The sequence below is a fragment of the Eriocheir sinensis genome, chromosome 12 (assembly GCF_024679095.1).
Source record: "Eriocheir sinensis breed Jianghai 21 chromosome 12, ASM2467909v1, whole genome shotgun sequence".
In the NCBI taxonomy this organism is placed as follows: domain Eukaryota; kingdom Metazoa; phylum Arthropoda; class Malacostraca; order Decapoda; family Varunidae; genus Eriocheir; species Eriocheir sinensis.
Window position 1 is genome coordinate 2423837 of NC_066520.1, and position 22025 is coordinate 2445861.

The 22025-nt window shown below is 43.7% G+C and overlaps 1 protein-coding gene across 1 annotated transcript in view; it reads right to left on the reverse strand.

The window, feature by feature from the left end:
• The window catches only part of LOC126997301 (uncharacterized), a 155551-nt gene that overhangs the window by 12880 nt on the left and 120646 nt on the right, over window positions 1-22025 (reverse strand). Inside the window, exon 8 of the mRNA XM_050858300.1 lies at window positions 21832-21908. Coding sequence (XP_050714257.1) covers window positions 21832-21908 — 77 coding nt within the window. The remainder of the gene's footprint in view (window positions 1-21831; window positions 21909-22025) is intronic.

Consider the following 22025-nt stretch of genomic DNA (forward strand, 5'->3'; position numbering starts at 1 on the left):
GCTTTGAACAATGTATTTGTAATAATTTGAAAAGATTAGAAAAACTCGAGCCCAGCTCCAAGTGTAAAAGTCTGTCCTCGAGACCAAGATCATAATCATCAGAAAGGATTTTCTAATGATTTTAGCACTTACATTTATGGGGTCTGTGGAATTTATTGAATGTCCTAGAACATGTGATGTACAGGTTGTATGATAAACCATAACTGCTTTATCTTTGTCTTGTGGATATTTCAAGTCGGTATTATTTCTGATCTGATTCACCGAGACAATCTTAGCATCTCTATTGCGAAAATTACAAGAATTATCTATACTAATGAGATGGCCTCTGATTTCACTCAGTTCATAATTTCTTTCATCCATCAGCCTTTCTCCTAAATCAGGTACAATCCTCTTCCATGCTTGTTGTTTAGGAGACATTGCGAGCCTTTGGACTGTGACTCATCCTTGTATATGTACTTAACCATGCAGTCATTGAGGTAATATATGTCAGCACCAAATACAGAGCTGGATTTTTGAAAATCGGAGGTTCTAGTAAAAACTACATTTTGAAAAAAAGTTTGTTGCTGAGAGGAACTTAGCTGCTCGATCTGATTCACTGATTCTGTACTGCACATACACACTCTTGTGGACGTTGCTGTCACAGACAATGCCAGATGTATTATAGTACCGATCTGTCTTGGATAAATATGTGCTGGGAAAACTTCTAAGTGTTTCAGAGCGAGACGACATATGACCAAGATTGTCTGAGCCGCTTGAATCCACTGCTTTGTGTGCACATTTTTGTAGATATCCTGTCCAATATACTTTGCATTGTGTACATTTTATTTCAGTTATTATTGACATGTTATACAAAATTGTCACTAGAGTTCAAAAGTCAGTCTTTTGTCACCATATCGCCTCGAATGTTACTTGCGTCACGAATTATTTTTGGGCCATTTTCAGTGCTAGGTATTTTTTTCCATTGAATTTTCCTGACTTATTATGCATAAGTCTTTGTCAACATAGTTTATTCCGTCTGGTAAGGATTTAGGGGTCAGTTCAGCATGCTTCATCTTGATGATATATTATTACAGTACTTCATTTTGCTTGAATGTTCCTCGGGACATCACTAAGCACCTAAAAAAATGTGTTGTACATGTCTGTACAGATAACCAAAATCAGTTTTCATAAGTGTGTGATAAGTCTGTATGGCATTGTACACATTATGCAAATATGAATCAAATGTAAGGAAGATCAATATTACCTGTCCCAACCTTTACGCCCAAAGAAAACCTACATGACTTGTGATTTCTATATAATTTTGTTACATATCACACACACAAGCAATACAAAAAAACTTACTGCAAACTGCCATGAAGTTTTTGCACTGCAGGGATTATGTCAACACAAGTGGTAATATTCTAGGATACCGGACGTGGATGTCTTTTTTATAAATATATTTGAATAAAACTTATAAATTATATTAGCTATGATGTTAATATTGCACGTCAAAAGGGAACATGTGGAAAATTTTGTACCAAGTTTCACTGATCTAAAAGCATATTTGACGAAGTGACACTCATTCACAGTGTTGTGTATTTTTGGAAATGGCATAAAAGTTCCACAAACTTCCAACAAATATGGTGTCGGACTCCCACATAGCTCTTATACTCCTCACAAATGGTATTGTTTTCTGGTCATGTATATCATTGCTATTAGAAAATGTGCCATTATCTTTTTTTATATATATAATCTGATGAAATATGGATGAAAAATGTGAACGCTCTATTAAAAAATTCTCACGAGCTAAAAGAAAAATTCACATCATGTAGTTACCAAACTTACCAGCTTTGAAAGTGATACCAAACTTTTCTGGAATGTTTTGACATATATTCGGTACAAATGGATAGTATTTTTCTAAAAGAGAGATGTATATGAATCACCCCTAGAGCCAGGACCTCTACATACGAGGCGGTGGCTGAGTGGTTAGCGTGACGGCCCAGCGTTCAGGACCTCCAGGAGGGACGCAGGCTCGAATCCTGGCCCCCGCACAGCTAAGGTTTTTCAGTCACCGCCGAGTGGCCTAAGACTACCCACATGCTGGCCTGAAGACCACCCATCAACCTGGGCTCTAGATAACCTCTCCAAAGAGAGGCTCAAAGATGAGTTCCGGGGGGGCAGCATGAGCCAACACAAGATGGCGCCACTATAAAGACTCGCCTGCGCCAGAACGGGCTGGATCGACCGTCAGGCCCCACCGGGAAGAAGCCTTGGGCCGACCATTAGGCCCCACCGGGAAAAAGCCTACCGGCGCAATAGGCCGCGACGTAAAAATAAAAAAATAAAAATAATAATAATAATAATGATAATAGGGAAACTGCAAGAGGCCGAGTGGCCTACTCAGGGCAGCTCCAAAATCCCCCCTCCCCCCCCCCCCACTACTCACGATGGATGAGGTGTAGTTTCAGGGGTTATAGGTTGAGGCTTGATCCTCGTTTACCTTCGGTACGGGCGTACGCTCCAGTATCCTGTCTCCTTACTGCACCCACACCTCACTGCCATCTGTCATCCTCGTCCATGTAGCTATCCAGTCTACTCTTAAAACAAACTATCGTCCCTGCACTAACTATATGATTGCTGAGTCTATTCCATTTCCCCACCACCCTATTATGAAACCAATGCTTGCCTATATCTCTCCTAAATCTGTACTTTTCTAATTTAAATCCATTACTGTGTGTTCTATCCTGCTGGCTAATTCTCAGTACTTTACTTATATCGCCTTTGCTGTAACCTTTGACCCATTTTAATATTTCTATCAGATCTCCCCGCACTCTTCGTCTTTCTAGTAAATGTAAGTTGAGATGTTTCAGCCTATCTTGATATGGGAGGTTCCTCATCCCCTGAATCATCTTGGTCATCCTCTTCTGAACTGATTCTAGCAAGTTGATGTCCATTCTGTAGTGTGGGCACCAAAACTGGACAGCATAATCTAAGTGTGGCCCTACTAACGCTAAATACAGTCTGAGGATGACCTCTGCACTCCTGTTGGTTACCGTCCTGTTAATAAAGCCTAATTCCCTGTTAGCCCTATTCCTCGCACTAATACATCGCTGTGGATTCTAAACTATATACCGTGTAATGGGTTGCGTGTTCCTACACAAAGTACGCTACACTTGGTGATGTTAAAGTTCACCTGTCATTTCTCTGACCAAGCTGACAGTTTGTTGAGATCCTCCTGCAGTGCTCTAGCATCCTCCCCTGTCCTAATAGTGCGTCCTATTTTGGTGTCATCTGCAAATTTTCCTATGTCACTAGTTATCCTATTGTCTATGTCATTGATGTAGATAATGAATAAAAGCGGGCCTAAAACTGAACCTTGAGGAACCCCACTGGTAACATTACCCCATTCGGATTTTTTTACCGTTAATGGTAACCCTCTGTTTCCTGTCGCTAATCCACGCCTTAATCCAATCAAATACCTTCCCTCTTATTCCATGAGCCCTGACTTTATTTAACAGTCTCTGGTGAGGTACCTTATCGAAGGCCTTACTAAAATCAAGATAAACTACATCATAACTCTCATCATTGTCAGGTGCCTCGTGTACTCTATTGTAAAAGGATAAAAGATTAGTGAGGCACGACTTTCCTTTAATAAACCCATGCTGTGAGTCGTGAATTAAATTATGTCTGTCAATATGGTCCCTAATACTATCAGCTATTATTGACTCAAGCATTCTACCTATAACTGACGTCAAACTAATCGGCCTATAGTTTTCCATAGAAGATTTGTCACCCTTCTTAAATATTGGAATAACGTGCCTCTATGAAACAGGCACCACCCCTGTGTCTAGTGACTTCCTAAACACTTCTGTTAACTGCCCACTGATTTCAGTTTTACATTTCTTTATTACCCTGAGGAAAAGTTAATCTGGCCCTGGCGCCTTAGTGACTTTAAGTCTATCTATCTGTCTAATCACGAGCTCCCTACATATGTTGATGTCGGTTAATCCTTCTACCTCCTCTCCCCTGTAGATCTGTTCTTCCTGAGGTATATCACCTAATCTTTCTTTGGTAAATACAGTTAAGAAATATCTATTTAACGCCTCGCTCATTTCCTCATCTCTATCAATCAGTGATTCTCCTGACTTAAGCGGCCCTATCTTATCCCTAACCTTGGTCTTATAAAACTGAAAGAAACCCTTTGGATTGGTCTTTGCTTCCCTGGCAATTCTAATCTCATAATTACGTTTTGCCATACGTGTGTTCTTCTTTACTGTTCTAGCTAAATCGTTGTAACTATCCCTTAGGTGAGTTTCCCCCCTTTTGATTCTAACATATAGTCCTCTTTTCCTTCCTATTTCCTCTACGTATTATTTGATATTGTGCATCAAATATTCTGTATTCATTGAATAAGATTTGGCAGCCCTATGGCTAGCGGACTCTCAACTGACTTCTTAGCTGAGTCGGACTACAGCAGTTTTATTTCTGAGAATTCTCTATGGTAAATTTGGCTTTGTGAACCGGATTGTTGCACTGTTCTTTCACATTTCAATCACTTGATAACACATATAAATTTAGGGTAGAGAGAAGGAAGGAAAAAAAAGACTACTGTGAGCAATTTGAGTGGCAGGGCAGGTGTAATCCTTGTCAGGTAACTCCTCTATATAGTTATCGTTTCATATAGAGTGTAGGCAGGTAGACGTGACGATACGAGCGTAAGCCACTCCCGGTGAGGTATATACGGGAGGCAAGGGGATGCTGCAAGTCTGTCAAAGCCCCTCCCGTGTCCTCATTTTACATTTTTCTTTTGTCTAAGTAACACTAGAGAATAGTTCGGCATGCTCTCCAAAGACAAGATTTCTTACTTTACACATCAAATTAAAAAAAAAAAAAAATGCGAGAGACACACCATTTCCTCAGAGATAATAAAAATGTATTATGGTAATGACTCTTTACCCTGCTACTGAGTACCCATCTGGGAAGGGGATCATAAATGTCCACAAATCGGATTCCATCTTTATGCTGGGGTCACACATTCCCGAATATGGCCCCCGATTGCTCCCGAACGTGAAAATCCGTGATTTCTTGTTCATTCGGGAGGTATAAGGCCTATAGGGGCCGATGGTTCTCCGATGCATATGAATCGTCAACACCTACCGAAAGTCGAACACCTAGCGCCGATAGCTAACGATGATTGAATCATAATCGTATTGCAATACGATGGCGTCCCCGAAGTTCGCAACCAGGTCACAATGTACGCCCCGAATTTCGGGACAACAGGCCACGCCTCCACAAGATGTTCGTAGCTGAGGGCGTACATCGACGGAGTACAGAGGACATACGTCGAAAGTGTCCGGACCCTCTTTGCCACACCCCGAATGTCGGAAACATTCGTAGGGACACCCCGTATGTCGCCAGTTAAAGTGGGCAACTACAAAAGGCAGGAATCCCCAAACACCATGCATTCACCGTTCCCCTGCAGCATCAGCAACATCTCCCGGTCATTCACCATGGAGGACTTTGACATGATAATGTCACTAACAGACTTCAAACTAATGCTAATTATGAACTTTACATTTCTGCCCGAAATCGTGCCAAATCTATTCTCCGACTAACCAAAAATTCTTTCATTAATAGAAAATGTCAAAACCTTGCTTTTTCTAACTCTTCCCGTGACTTCTGGCATCTAGCCAAAAACATCTCCTCCAACTTCACTTCTTCATCTTTCCCTCCACTCCTCAGTCCTGACGGCAACACTGCCGTCTCATCTATCTCTAAGGCTGAACTCTTCTCTCAAACTTTTTCTAAAAACTCCACTCTGGACGATTCTGGGCATATTCCTCCTACTCATCCCCCCTCTGACTCCTTTGTGCCTGTTATAAAGATTCTTCAAAATGATGTCTTCTATGCCCTCTCTGGCCCCAATCCTCAGAAGGCTTATGGACCTGATGGAGTGCCTCCTATTGTCCTTAAAATCTGTGCCTCCGTGCTGTCACCCTGCCTGGTCAAACTCTTTCCCCTCTGCCTGTCAACATCTACCTTTCCTTCTTGCTGGAAGTATGCCTTCATACAGCCTGTACCTAAGAAGGGTGACCGCTCCAATCCCTCAAACTACCGTCCTATTGCTTTACTTTCTTGTCTATCTAAAGCTTTTGAATCAATCCTTAACCGGAAGATTCAAAAGCACTTTTCCACTTCTGACCTTCTATCTGATCGCCAGTATGGGTTCCGCAAGGGGCGTTCAACTGGTGATCTCCTAGCCTTCTTAACTGACTCTTGGTCATCCTCTCTTAGCCGTTTCGGTGAAACTTTTGCTATTGCGCTGGACATATCAAAAGCTTTTGATAGGGTCTGGCACAAATCTTTGCTTTCTAAACTACCCTCCTACGGTTTCTATCCTTCTCTCTGTACCTTTATCTCCAGTTTCCTTTCTGACCGTTCTATTTCTACCGTGGTAGACGGTCACTGTTCTTCCCCTAAATCTATTAACAGTGGTGTCCCACAGGGTTCTGTCCTATCTCCCACTCTTTTTCTGTTGTTCATTGATGATCTTCTTTCCAAAACGAACTGTCCTATCCATTCCTACGCCGATGATTCCACTCTGCATTATTCAACTTCTTTTAATAGAAGACCCACCCTTCAGGAACTTAACGACTCAAGGCTGGAGACTGCAGAACGCTTAGCCTCAGACCTTACTATTATTTCCGATTGGGGCAAGAACCTGGTGTCCTTCAACGCCTCAAAAACACAGTTTCTTCACCCATCCACTCGACACAATCTTCCAAACAACTATCCCCTATTCTTTGACAACACCCAGCTATCACCTTCCTCATCACTAAACATTCTCGGTCTATCCTTAACTCAAAATTTCAACTGGAAAATTCATATCTCATCTCTTACTAAATCAGCTTCCTCGAGGCTGGGCGTTCTGTACCGTCTCCGCCAGTTCTTCTCCCCTGCACAGTTGCTGTCCATATACAGGGGCCTTGTCCGCCCTCGTATGGAGTATGCATCTCACACAGCTCTTCTGGACAGAGTGGAGGCTAAGGCTCTTCGTCTCATCAGCTCTCCTCCTCATACTGATAGTCTTCTACCTCTTAAATTCCGCCGCAATGTTGCCTCTCTTTCTATCTTCTATCGATATTTCCACGCTGACTGCTCTTCTGAACTTGCTAACTGCATGCCTCCCCCCCTCCCGCGGCCCCGCTGCACTCGACTTTCTACTCATGCTCATCCCTATACTGTACAAACCCCTTATGCAAGAGTTAACCAGCATCTTCACTCTTTCATCCCTCACGCTGGTAAACTCTGGAACACTCTTCCTTCATCTGTATTTCCTCCTGCCTACGACTTAAACTCTTTCAAGAGGAGGGTATCAGGACACCTCTCCTCCCGAAACTGACCTATCTTTCGGCCACCTCTTTCTTTTTAGGAGCAGTGAGTAGCGGGCTTTTTTTTTTTATTAATGTTTGCTTTTTGTGTGCCCTTGAACTGTCTCCTTTGCTGTAAAAAAAAAAAAAAAAAAAAAAAAAAAACCCCAAAACGTGGCGAACAGGCGTGTAGTGTACGCCCTCCTGAACTACATCGACGCCATTGAACGAGTGGCAATAGCCAAGGCCCTGATCCTGCAAGACGAGCAACAGAAGCAGCAAGCGAAGACGAGGAAGCCTAGATCTGTTTGGGTGCGGCCCTATCTGGAACGAAGAATAGAATATGGCCATTACGACAACCTAATGCAAGATTTTTTTTTTTTTTTTTTTTTTTTTTTACGTCGCGGCCTATAGGCTTCTTCCCGGTGGGGCCTGATGGTCGGCCCAAGGCTTCTTCCCGGTGGGACCTGATGGTCGGCCCAGCCCGTTCTGGCGCAGGCGAGTGTTTATAGTGGCGCCATCTTGCATTGGCTCATGCTGCCCTCCCGGAGCTCATCTTTAATCCTAGAATCTAAAGTCCGGGTTGATAGGTGGTCTTCTGGGCAGCATGTGGGTAGTTTTAAGCCACTCGGCGGCGGCTGAAAAATCCCAGCTTTGTGGCACCGGGCGGGGATTGAACGCGGTGCTGTTACTCTGTCGACCCAGCCACAGCCTCCCCTGACCGAGAGTGTCCAAAACTGTACAAGAACTTCACCAGGATATACCGCCAGCTATTCGATGAGATAGTGGAACGTGTCACGCCCTACATTGAGATGAAACGTACCTGGTGGCGCAAACACATTCCTCCTGGCCGTGACCCTACGTCTCCTCGCCACGGGAGACTCCTACAAGAGTCTACAATACTCCTTTCGAGTTGCCCACAACACCATAAGCCAGATAGTACCAAAGACTTGCCGGGCCATTATAGCTGTGTATGGTGACGAGGAGCTCAGGACACCCCAATCCCCTGATGAGTGGAAAGAAGTCGCCCGTGGTTTCGAGGAACGCTGGAACCTTCCACATTGTTTTGGTGCTATAGACGGGAAACATATTCGCATCCGCAACCCTTCCCTTGGTGGCACATACTATTTCAATTATTAGAAGTTTTTCTCAATTGTTCTCCTGGCCATTGCTGACTCAACATACAAGTTCCTCTACGTCGACGTGGGTGCCATTGGGTCAGAGTCGGATGGTGGTGTTTTCGCACAGACACGTCTTGCTGATTTGCTGAACAAACAAGACGCCAAGCTGCCCCACCCGGAGGTGTTGTCTAATGATCCTAATGGCCCACCCACGGAGTACGTCCTGGTCGGTGATGACGCGTTCCCTCTGCGCAGCTACCTCATGAAACCATACCCCTCAAGAGGCCTTACCAAATCAGAACGTATCTTCAATTACCGACTCAGCCGGGGCCGAAGGACAGTTGAGAACGCCTTTGGCATTCTTGCAAACCGCTTCCGGGTGTTCCACACCTCCCTATGCTTCACACCTGACCATGCAGAGGCTGTTGTCCTGGCCTCTTCCGTACTTCACAACATCTTGAGAGGACGGAACCCATCACCTCATCAGCATCACCTGGTGGGCTGGCAGGCCTGGGTTCCAGGTCACCAGGCACGGCAGGGTCGGGCACAGTGGGCACAGTGGGGGTGGTAGCAGGTGGTGCTGGCGGTGTAGGTGTCCTCTCTGGTTCCCCCATAGTTGTGGTGATGGTGGATGTGGTGGGGTCGGCAGGCTGGGAGGTTGTAGAGGTGGCTGTGGTGGGGTTGTCTGCCTGCGAGGTGGGTGTGTTGCCAGTGGTTGTGGCTTTCCGCAGCTTCCTAACTTCCCTCCTCCTCATCATGGTACAATGGTGGGATGGTAGGGTGGCAGGGTGGCACACAGGGACTGATGTAGTAGGCGGTGAAGGGACTAGAGTTGGCTGGAGAGAGGTGTTGTGGTGTACGATGTTCGGCTCCGGTGAAAGGAATGTCGTCAAGGGTCGCCGTGGTTCCTTATATACCCCCCGACCGCCGTTGCCGGCTTTTACGCGCCACACGAGGTGCGGCGCTTTTGCCAGATTGCTCGCGAACTTCGGCATTATTTCCGAAATTCGTCGTGCCGCCCCGAACTTCGGCGTGCCACCCCGAAGTTCGGGGATGGTGTTACGATGTTCGGCGTCGATGTTCAGATCATCGTAAATATAGCGCCGAACTTCGGGAAAAACTCACGATGGATGACAATTTGGGCCACGCGGGCCGATCGCTTTGTGAAGTTCAAAGCGATCGGGGCTGGGGGCTTCGCGCCAAAATTCCTCCCGACCCTCGTGGCCTCTCCCGGCCCTCGTGGCAACCCTACCGAACCTACACATTTTTCATTTCGAATTTCGTTACATACCCCTTCGATGTACGTAATCGGTTGCCAACTACTATTAAACGTTTCTTCGGGAGCAATCGGGTCCATATTCGGGGATGTGTGACCCCAGGATTAGTAACAGACTTGAGAGAGGTCTTGGTAGCTCTTCCAACCTTCTCTTAACATCTGCATTCTATATTCACATCTTCCCTCGAATCTTCATTCCGTGGAACACCATCTTTCCTCCTCTAAAGCACACCTTCTCTTCTTAATCGAAATCACAGGTTTCTGAGGCTACTGTTGTCTACTACTATCAGTATCCTAAATTTCTATTCATAATGGGTGCTGCATGTACGTTCACAACACTTGCTCTCTTGCCAACAACCTTGATTCTTCAAAATTTGCCACCGTCGCCCTAAAATATAAATGTCATTCTATTACTTAATACGGCTGTTTTGGTTATCGCTCACCTAACTCTCCAACTATGTAATATTCTTTTATTCTTTGAATTCCAGTGGGGAGTACATCTTGACTCACTCTCCCTTCGCTGAAGTCACCATCTTTGGAGATTTCCATGTTCATCACCATCTTCGGCTTCCATCCTCTTTCACTGCTCAGCCTGATGAACTAACCTAAAATTTTGCTCTCCTTACTGATCTAGAGCAGTTGGTTTAGCACCGTATACGTATCCCTGACCGCCTTGGAAACACGCCCAACACTCTAGACCTCTTTCTGAGTTCTAAGACCTTGAACCTATTCAGTTATCTCCGTTGGATTCCTCCTATCACAACCTTATTTCCGTATTCTGATCCTATCGCTCCTGTACAGCCTCCGGACCCACCGAGAAGGAGATGCTTTAATTTAGCATTATGCTTTACCTCGATGGGATAACTGGTGGACGTACTTTTTTGGTATCCCGTTGAAGGATCAATTCTTGCTGGTAAGGGATCCCTTTGTGTGTGCCTAGCTCTTCACGGAGGTGATTGTCTCTGCAATGGAGGCACACATTTCACGTACATTCTCTACTCTTCATGCTAAAAAGGACTGATTCTATCACACTTATTCTCGTGCTATCAGAAATAAAGAGGTAGCCCACAAAAGGTCCCTGACCCATTGTACTCAAGCTAATCATGATCTTAATATTCCTGCATGAAATTGCTCCAAACCTGTTATCTGAGTCACCAACAGCTCTTCCATCTATAGAAATGCCAAAACCTTGCTTTCTCCAATTCTGTCATAACCTTCAATCATCTACCCATAAATATCTCCATCATTTTTTCTTCATGTCCCCCACCTCACTTTTGTCCTGATGGCAGCCAAACTGTCACAACGATCTCTAAAACGGAGCTCTTCTCTCAAGTATCCTCAAAAATTTATAATCCTGACGATTCAAGGCATATTCCACTATGCCCGTTATTAAAATTATTAAGAATGCTCTTTTCTATGCCCTTTCTGGCCTTAATCCTGAGAAGGCTAATGGACCCGATGGGGTGCATCTTATTGTGCTTGAAAACTGTGTTTCCGTGCTGACACCCTGCCTGATCTCTGCCTTTCAACATTTATCTTTCCTTCCTGCTGGAAGAACGCCTGCATTCAGCTTGTGCCTAATTCTCTCAAACTACCGTCGTATAGCTTTGCTTTCTTGTCTTTCTAAATCTCTTGAAACAATCCTTCACAGGAAAGTTCTATCAACTATCTATCTATCTATCTATCAACTTCTGACTTTGTCTGATTACCTATACGAATTTCGAGAGACGCGGTTTTCGTTTCCGTGGTCTAGTGGTTAACGTGTTTAGCTAAGAATCCACGAGCCCGGATTCGAATCCCGGCACGGGCAGTTGGAGTGCAGGTCACTCAGCTGTTCAGTCTTCCTTTCGGACTGGTCGATGAACGGGTACCTAGGGAAACCTGAGGAAAGTAAACTGTTGTAACCGGGATGTCCCACTGGCCCTGTGTTCCGAGGTAAAGGGCTATTCCCATTTTTTTTTCTTTACATCTCGGCCTGTAGCGCAGGTAGGCTTTCTTCATGGGCCTGGTGGTCGGCCCAAGCCCGTCATGGCGCAGGCTAATTTTATAGTGGCGCCAGTTATGCTTGGCTCATGCTGCCCTCCGGAACTCATTCTTGATTCACTTGGACGGTTTCTTCTAGAGTCTAGGTTGATGGGTGGTCTTCTGGACAGAATGTGGGTAGTCTTAGGCCACTCGCCAGTGACTAAAAAATCCCAGGTGGTAGCGTGGAGATTCGAACCGACGTTGTCCATGGCGCCGTTATTGCTAGGCCAGCATGCTAACCACTCAGCCACCGCTTACAGGCCTACAGGATCAGGGGCCAGTGCTATGGATATGAGCACCGTGGCCTCGTTCAGCTATAGCTTATGCACCCAACTGTACCTTTACCTTTACATTCCATTTACATTTACGGCTGGAGTAGGTAGGAAGACACCTACCGAACGGGCGCAAGCCACACCCGGTGAGGTATATATGGGAGGTGAGAAGGGAGCTGAAGCCCTCCAAAGACCCTTCCCATGTCCTCACTAACCGTTTCTCTATTGTCTCACCAACACCGGAGAGTAGTTCAGCATGCTCTCTTAAGACAGATCCTCTCTCTATCCACACCACACTACATTCACACAACATATACACCTTTTCCCAAAATTCAAATTTCAAAATGGCTCAAATAAGCAATGCCTCGGAGTCCCCGCCTGGGGGGGGGGGGACCACAAATTCCCCCAGGGAGGACTCCCCTTCTGGCTGCCGACCCGAGAGGTGTCTTGATAACTCCTCGAACCTCTTTCTTCTCAATTGCTGCAACATCCGCGGTCTTCGTTCTAATTTTCATTCTGTGAAACACCATCTCTCTTCCTCTAAACCTCACCTTCTCTTCCTCATCGAAACACAGGTTTCTGAGGCTACTGACAGCAATCTCTACTCTGTTCCCTCCTACTGTCTCTATCCTAAATTTCAATCCAAAGCTGGATGTTGCGCCTACGTGCGCAATGACATCACTTGCTCTCGTGCCCACAACCTTGATTCTTCAGAATTTTCCACCATCTGCCTAAGACTTCATTGTCATTCTTTTACTAAATACATCTGTGCTGTTTATCTCTCACCTAACTCTACTAACTATGTAAAATTCTTTGACTATTTGAACTCTAAAGTGGAGCACATCTTGACCCACTCTCCCTTCGCTGAAATCTCCATCCTAGGAGATTTCAATGTTCACCACCAGCTTTGACTTTCATCCTCTTTCACTGACCAGCCTGGTGAACAAGCCTACAACTTTGCTATCCTCAACGATCTAGAGCAGTTGGTCCAGTACCCTACACGTATTCCCGACCGTCTTGAAGACCGGCCCAACATTCTAGACCTCTTCCTTACCTCAAACCCTTCTGCTTATTCTGTCAAACTGTTTTCTCCGTTGGGCTCCTCCGATCACAATCTAATTTCTGCATCCTGTCCTATCGCTCCTGTACACCCTCTGGACCCACCGAAGAGGCGATGCTTCTGGCATTTTGCTTCATCTCGGTGGGACGATCTGAGGATGTACTTTTCCGATTTCCCGTGGAATGATTATTGCTTCCAGGATGGAGACCCCTCTGTGTGTGCTCAGCGCATCACAGAGGTGATTGTCTCTGGAATGGAGGCATACATTCCACGTTCTATCTCTACTCCTCACGCTAAGAAGCCTTGGTTTAATCACGGTTGTTCTCGTGCTGTCAATGATAGAGAGGCAGCTCACAAAAGGTACCAGAGCCTTCAAACTAATGCTAATTATGAACTTTACATTTCTGCCCGGAATCGTGCCAAATCTATTCTCCGACTAACCCAAAACTCTTTCATTAATAGAAAATGCCAAAACCTTGCTTTCTCTAACTCTTCCCGTGACTCTGGCATCTAGCCAAAAACATCTCCTCCAACTTCACTTTTTCATCTTTCCCTCCACTCCTCAGTCCTGACGGCAACACTGCCGTCTCATCTATCTCTAAGGCTGAACTCTTCTCTCAAACTTTTCTAAAAACTCCACTCTGGACTATTCTGGGCATATTCCTCCTACTCATCTCCCCTCTGACTCTTTTATGCCTGTTATAAAGATTCTTCAAAATGATGTTTTCTATGCCCTCTCTGGCCTCAATTCTCAGAAGGCTTATGGACCTGATGGAGTGCCTCCTATTGTCCTTAAAAACTGTGCCTCCGTGCTGTCACCCTGCCTGGTCAAACTCTTTCGCCTCTGCCTGTCAACATCTATCTTTCCTTCCTGCTGGAAGTATGCCTTCGTACAGCCTGTACCTAAGAAGGGTGACCGTTCCAATCCCTCAAACTACCGTCCTATAGCTTTACTTTCTTGTCTATCTAAAGCTTTTGAATCAATCCTTAACCGGAAGATTCAAAAGCACCTTTCCACTTCTGACCTTCTATCTGATCGCCAGTATGGGTTCCGCAAGGGGCGTTCTACTGGTGATCTCCTTGCCTTCCAAACTGACTCTTGGTCATCCTCTCTTAGCCGTTTCGGTGAAACCTTTGCTATTGCGCTGGACATATCAAAAGCTTTTGATAGGGTCTGGCACAAATCTTTGCTTTCCAAACTACCCTCCTACGGTTTCTATCCTTCTCTCTGTACCTTTATCTCCAGTTTCCTTTTTGACCGTTCTATTTCTGCTGTGGTAGACGGTCACTGTTCTTCCCCTAAACCTATTAACAGTGGTGTCCCACAGGGTTCTGTCCTATCTCCCACTCTCTTTCTGTTGTTCATTGATGATCTTCTTTCCAAAACGAACTGTCCTATCCATTCCTACGCCGATGATTCCACTCTGCATTACTCAACTTCTTTTAATAGGAGAACAACCCTACAGGAACTTCACGATTCAAGGCTGGAGGCAACAGAACGCTTAGCCGCAGACCTTACTATTATTTCCGATTGGGTCAAGAGGAACCTGGTGTCCTTCAACGCCTCAAAAACACAGTTTCTCCACCTATCCACTCGACACAATCTTCCAAACAACTATCCCCTATTCTTTTACAACACTCAGCTATCACCTTCCTCAACACTAAACATCCTTGGTCTATCCTTAACTCAGAATCTCAACTGGAAACTTCATATCTCATCTCTTACTAAATCAGCTTCCTCGAGGCTGGGGGTTCTGTACCGTCTCCGCCAGTTCTTTTCCCCTGCACAGTTGCTGTCCATTTACATGGGCCTTGTCCGCCCTCGTATGGAGTATGCATGTCACGTGTGTGGGGGGGTCCACTCACACAGCTATCCTTGATAGAGTGGAATCAAAGACTCTAGTCTCATCAGCTCTCCTCCTCATACTGATAGTCTTCTGCCTCTCAAATTCCGCCGCCATGTTGCCTCTCTTTCTATCTTCTATCAATATTTTCATGTTCACTGCTCTTCTGAACTTGCTAACTGCATGCCTCCCCTACTCCCGCAGCCTCGCTGCACACGACTTTCTACTCATGCTCATCCCTATACTGTCCAAACCCCTTATGCAATAGTTAACCAGCATCTTCACTCTTTCATCCCTCACGCTGGTAAACTCTGGAACAATCTTCCTTCATCTGTATTTCTTCCTGCCTACGACTTGAACTCTTTCAAGAGGAGGGTATCAGGACACCTCTCCTCCCGAAATTGACCTCTGATTTTGGACACTCCTTTAACCTCTGTTCGGGAGCAGTGAGTAGCGGGCCTTTTCTTCATTTTTTTTTCTTTGCGCCCTTGAGCTGTCTCTTTAGCTGTAAAAAAAAAAAAATTCTAATGGTGATTATCTTTCCTTGCTAACTGGCTCCTGCCCACTCTCTTAGCCGTTTCGGTGAAACTTTTGCTGTTACCTTCGACATCTGGAAAGCTTTTGACTAAGTCTTACACAAATCTTTGCCTTCTAAACTACTTTCCTACGGACTGTATACCTCTCTCTCTATATCAGTCTCCAGTTTGCTTTTAGGTCGATCTATCTCTCCTGCAGACGGTAACTGTTCTTCCCCTAAACCTATCTAAAGTTTTTAAGACAATTCCTGACATGAAAGTTCTTAAGCATATATCATCTTCTGACCTTTCTGATCGCCAGAATGAGTTCAACAAGGAGCGTTTTACTGATGATCTTGCTTTCTTAATTGACTCCTGGTTATCCTCTGCTAGCCGTTTCGGTGAAACTTTTGCTGTTGTCTGAGACATCTGGAATGCTTTCGACAGAGTCTGGCACACATATTTGCTTTCTAAATTACCCTTCCTTGGCCTTGGTCTTACGTCCTTTCCGAACGGTCTATAACTGCTTTGGTAGAAGATCACTGTTCTCCTTTTACACCTATCAACAGTGGTGTTATACAGGGCTCTGTTTTATCTCCCACTCTTGTTCTGCTGTTCATTAATTATCTTCTTTCCAATGCAAAATGTCCTATCAACTCGTACGCCGATGACTCTACTCTGTATAACTCAACATATTTTGATAGAAGACCCTACCAACAAGAATCAAGAGACTCTCGACTGGTAGTTGGAGAACGCTTAACCTTGCTCTCATTTCTGTACAGGGTAGGAGGAACTTGGTGTCCTTCAGAAACTGAAAAAAAGTTGATTTCTCCACCTGTCAACTCGACACAATCTCCCAAACACCTATCCCATATTAATAGATACCACTCAGCTACTACCTACTCTGAATATTCTCGGTCTATCCTCAGCTAAAAATCTAAACTGACAACCTCATACTCTCTCACACCCTCCTCCAGTTTAGGCGCTCTACACTGCCTCCACCGGTATTTTCCCCTCACGGATGTTGTCCATATACAAGGGTTATGTTCGACCTCGTATGGACTATGCTCTTCTGAACTTGCTAACTGCATGCCTTCACCCCTCCTGCGGCCTCGCTGCAATTGATTTGCTACTTCATGCTCATCTCTAGATTATCCAAATCCCTCATGCAAGAGTTAACCAGCATCTTCATTCTTTCATCCTAGTTCAATGATAAACTCTGGAACAACCTTCATTCGTCAGTATTTCCTCCTGCCTAGGATTTGACCTCTTTATGGAGAAGAGTATCAAGACACTTCTCCATCCGAAATTGACCTCTCTTTTGGCCACTATACTTCTTTTCATAGGAGCAGGGCTTGGAGGGATTTTTGGTTTTCATTTATTTTTCCCTTGAACTGCTTCCTTTATTGTAAAAAAAAATATCTACAGGGCTCTTTTCTAACTCCCAGTCCCATTCTGTTGTTAATTCATGATATTCCTTCGGAAACAAACTGTCATATCCACGCTGATGACTCAACTCTGCATTACTCAACATCTTTTACATGATGAACCTACCATCAGGAAATGCAAGACTCTATGCTGGACACTACAGACCTTGGTTTAATTTCTGAATGGGGCAGAAGGAACTTGGTTCCATTCAATGCCTCAAAATCTGAATTTCTTCATCTGCCACCTCGACATAAGCCTTCAAACACTTATTCTATTTTCCGTTACACTCAGCTGTCCCCTTCTTCTACAGTGAACATTTTCGGTCTCACCTGGAAAACTCTTACTATAGCAGCTTCCTCGAGGTTAAGTGCCAAGCATGGTCTGCACTATAGTCTGTTCACTTAAGTCTGACCCAAGCTGACAACCATAGGCGGATCCAGGGGGTATGTTTTGGCCACCCCCAAAGAAATTCGTTACAGATACTGTCAGCCTACCTAAATCATATACATATCATGTAGAACTCGATAGTCGATACTGCATCGCTCTACTACATAAAACAAAATCCAATTCTATGTCCTCAATGCAATCAGCGATTAGGGAAAATACCAAGGTTGAGCTTCAGCAAGGACTTCTAAATATAGAATTTACTCAGGGCGTGCGCTGTCGAATCTTTAGCCCATAAACCTCGGGCTAGGGGTCTATTGTCACTCTCCCAGCGCGCGAGCGATACTGCAAATTTTTGGAAAAATAGGTGTTGTTCACCAATGCCCTGTGTGGTAATTTCAAACGAAAATCTCATCGCCAATCCTTCCTCCTCTGCTCCTCATGATGAAAGATATTGGAAGTGTCAAGGTTGAACCACGGCAGAGATATGATGTTGGGAAGAGGTCCCTTCTCCCTTGTTGTTTACCTGCAACAATAAACTATCAATCAATCAATCAATCACATCCTTTCCTATAAGCCATACTACGAGCAAAGCAAACACGAGCAAACATAATTGCATCTGAGCATTTCATTATTTATTATATCGCATGACAAGTGTATATGGTAATTGTCAAGATTAAAAAGGTCAAGGCTGATGAAAGCAATGTTTTAAATATTACGATGTGATTATTGTGATTCTTATATGTTATATATTAATATATGCTTAATAAAGACCAAAAGTATTCTGGATCTAATTCTTGAGTTATGACTTAATTCCATGTGTACAGTCCGTCGTCGATGAACAGTTGGCCCCCCCCAAAACTCAAGGCTGGATCCGCCCTTGCTGACAACATAAACCTAAGCGTGTTCGTAAGCACAGTGCAGATTAGCAGAAAGTGCTGCGTGAGATAAACACAAAAGAGGTTAAAGAAATCTTGGAAGCCATAGCAGTAGCCAATCAGCACTCAGCTTGCAAACACGCTTAGGTTTATGTTGTCAGCTTGGGTCAGACTTAAGTGAACAGACTATAGTTCTTTTTCCCCTCCCAGATGCTGTCCATTTGCAGGGGCCTCTATGTATCTCATGAGTGTGTGTGTTGGGGGGAGAGGGGGGCTCCATACAGAGCCCTTTTGGACAGGGTGGAATCAAAGGCTCTTCCTCTCATCAACTCTCCTGTCTCTGACAGTGCGATGCAGAACACCAGTGTTAATAGGTTTAGGGGGAGAACAGTGACCGTCTACCACAGCAGAGATGGAACGGGCTGGAAAGACACTGGTGGTACAGAGAGAGGGATAGAATCCATAAGAGGATATTATATAATTCAATGATTTGTGTTGATAAAAGTATTCAGTACTCTTGGTACTAATTATCAGCATCAAGAAACAGAATACTGCACTGACAGTACCCCCATGTACAGGTACTGAGCAGTCTAATAATACCTGTACCGTGTCGTATAGACGGCACTGTTAGTGCCATCACTCGTACCGGTGCCTGCCCCACCTTACCGATGACACATCCTGTTTGTTAACGTTATCAGCTGAACAGCTGCTTGTAGTTATGAACCAGTTTTTATTATCTCATTCATATTTTTTTACATGATTTCTATAGAAAGAAGCTTTCAATAGTAAGTAATTTACATGGTATGGCATGCTTAATCGCTTGATATGAGATATATTCATCCTTACCAGGTGTCACCAGCTAATAGGCTATTGTGCCCAAAAAGCTTCAACTATTCTTTCAGTTATCGTAAATTACCTGTGTTTCTCTGGGACTTTGTAACAATTACACTTCAATACAATAAGTGACACTGTTGTTAGTAAAAATGTAGCTGATCATTCTCGTTGTTTTATTTATTGGTAAACGAGAGAAAATAATTACCGTGCGTAAGCCTGTCCTCATCAAAAAGCGTTCTTGCAAGAAAACCCTACCAAATCAAGCAGAAATGGACTCTTTAAAAAAGTATATTTACATTACAATATTTGCTGAGTACCTGCCGTGGGCGTATCAGTGTAGCCTTCGGCGAAATTTATCAAAAACTTCTGGGCGTCAAGCATTTCGACAGAAAGCGCAGCCTCTATTGTTTTATGACCGTGTGCAACAATGGCTTCCGTCCAATAATGTTTCCCTCCACCCACAACTCCTGGTCTTAAACGCCATCACCTTGGATGGCGTTCACGCACACAACAACCAGCACTCAGTTGAGGCCGGAGTAAAACATGTTGAGAGCGGAAGCCTGGCCTCCCTAGTGTTGGGGGGAGGGGGTTGTCAAGATGCCTGACGCCCTAATGTTGTAGATAAATTTCGCCGAAGGCGACACTGATACACCCACGGCAGGTACTCAGTAAATATTGTAATGTAAATAGAATGAATAAAAAGCCCATAGATGCTTGATTTCGCACGGCATTCATGCAAAAACGATTTCTGATGAGGAAAGGGTTCCGCACGGCATTTATTTTCTCTCGTTTACAGATAAATAAAACAACGAGAATGATCAACTACGTTTTTATCAACAATAGTATCACTTATTGTATTGAAGTGTAATTGTTACAAGTCCTAGAGAAACACAGGTAATTTACGATAATTGAGGGAATATAGCTCAAGCTTCGTGGGCCCACAGACGTAATCGGTGGTAAGACCCGCTTGCTGGCATCTCTGAATATTCCTCATTGAAAAAGGAAAAAGCGGAGACTTCGTAAAGAGTACCAAAAAGTAAGGTGAGATTTTAATGACTACGTAAGTATTTGTAAGACGTTTACATAAATTATTGGACACTGTATAGTACCTATAATTGATGAATGATGCTATTTATATTTTGTGCTGCTGCATGCATGTCTACATCGTGCCATCCCTAGGAACGGCCGAATCGTCCGCGGGCGGACCGTGAATGTTTGGCGTGGCGCCGGGAATATTTCTTTGCAGCCGTCTTTGTGCAATTTTGGGATAATCCGCGTACGTCCAAATCCACGAGTAGTAAACCATCGAATACGGGGAGGACAGGTGTATTATTACCAGACTACCGCTTAAAAGGGACAAAACAAATCCTACCTATAAAGCCCAACATCCCACACAAGACGTGGATTCCGAAAAGTCAATAATATTATTAGTATTCTTTTTCTAGTGCAAAAAATTGAATTAACAACAGAATCAGAATATGAAACTACGTTCATATTTTATACAATTGCGGCCAGGCGCCGGAAACCGGCACCAAAACAACACGGCGTGTGTACTTGCACCAATGGTTGAAAACCTGACTTCCATGAAATTCTTTATTCTAGGTGTGGATCTTCCCCAGTCATTATCAGCAAAGTATTTTGGGTCTGGGTGGGCTGGGGAAGGGCCATTACTTGAAATGTTTGGAGCAGACACTTGAAGGTTTTGTTCCACTTCATCCCACATCTCTTTTTAAATTCATCTCGCATGATTTTCGTCCCCATGGCTGTGTTTTCTGGGATGGAAGTGTTGCCCTGTCCTTCAACCTATTCATACATGAGTTTCTTCCACGAATAAGACTGCCAGTCGGCAGGACCACATGTATGTACAGACATATTCCTCGCATTAGCACATTACATTCAAAATCCCCGCGCTAAATCATGTGATGTTTTCGTACGTCTGGCAGCAGTCCGCACCATTTAGTGGGTATCAGATTTATTAAATATGCGTATTACAAAAAAAAAAAAAAAAAAAAAAAAAAACAGGTGATGTCACTTTTGACCTTGTGAGTTTTCATACTTATCTATGTACGTATATTTCATGGAGGCATAACTTATTACATTCAATTTAACTGAGGACATAACTTTTGTGAGTGTTATTAAGCTAGAAAATCACTCTGTTGCGTAAATCAGAAACCACAGAAATATTACTAGAGCGTGTATGAATACATACAAACATAAGCACATATTTTGAGTTAGCCCTATGTTTCGTTGGCTATACAAAAATATACAAAAAAATCAAGCTAGGCTACTTTTTTAGAACCACTACCCTCGCCTGAGAAAATCAGTCCCTCCACCAAGTTTGCAACCGTGCTGGGCCGTTGTTGGACGCACCCATTTAAAGCAACGAGATCTAAGGGGGAGATATATATATATATATATATATATATATATATATATATATATATATATAGAGAGAGAGAGAGAGAGAGAGAGAGAGAGAGAGAGAGAGAGAGAGAGAGAGATGACACCGCTATAAACACTTGTCTGCGCCATAACGGGCTTGGGGCGACCACGGCATATATATATATATATATATATATATATATATATATATATATATATATATATATATATATATATATATATATATATATATATATATATATATATATATATATATATATATATATATATATATATATATATATATATATATATATATATATATATATATATATATATATATATATATATATATATATGGTAGCGTGCCCGGACCGATGTTTCATGAAATTTTCCCTGGACTTAGCCATTATCATAACAAGAGGACTTCACCATTAAATATAACTGTTGGCTGAGGACTCACCTGTTGTTTTTCATTTACTGGGATGTGGTCAGCAACAAGATTTATTCCTTTGGCCACTAGATTACCTCCGATTCTCACTGCAAGCAGGTCACAAAATATCAGTCAGTCACCGAACAGTTATTGTCATTAAATATTATAACATGCTAAAATAAGATACATATATCACGGCAACTACTATAAATAAGACCCGCCTG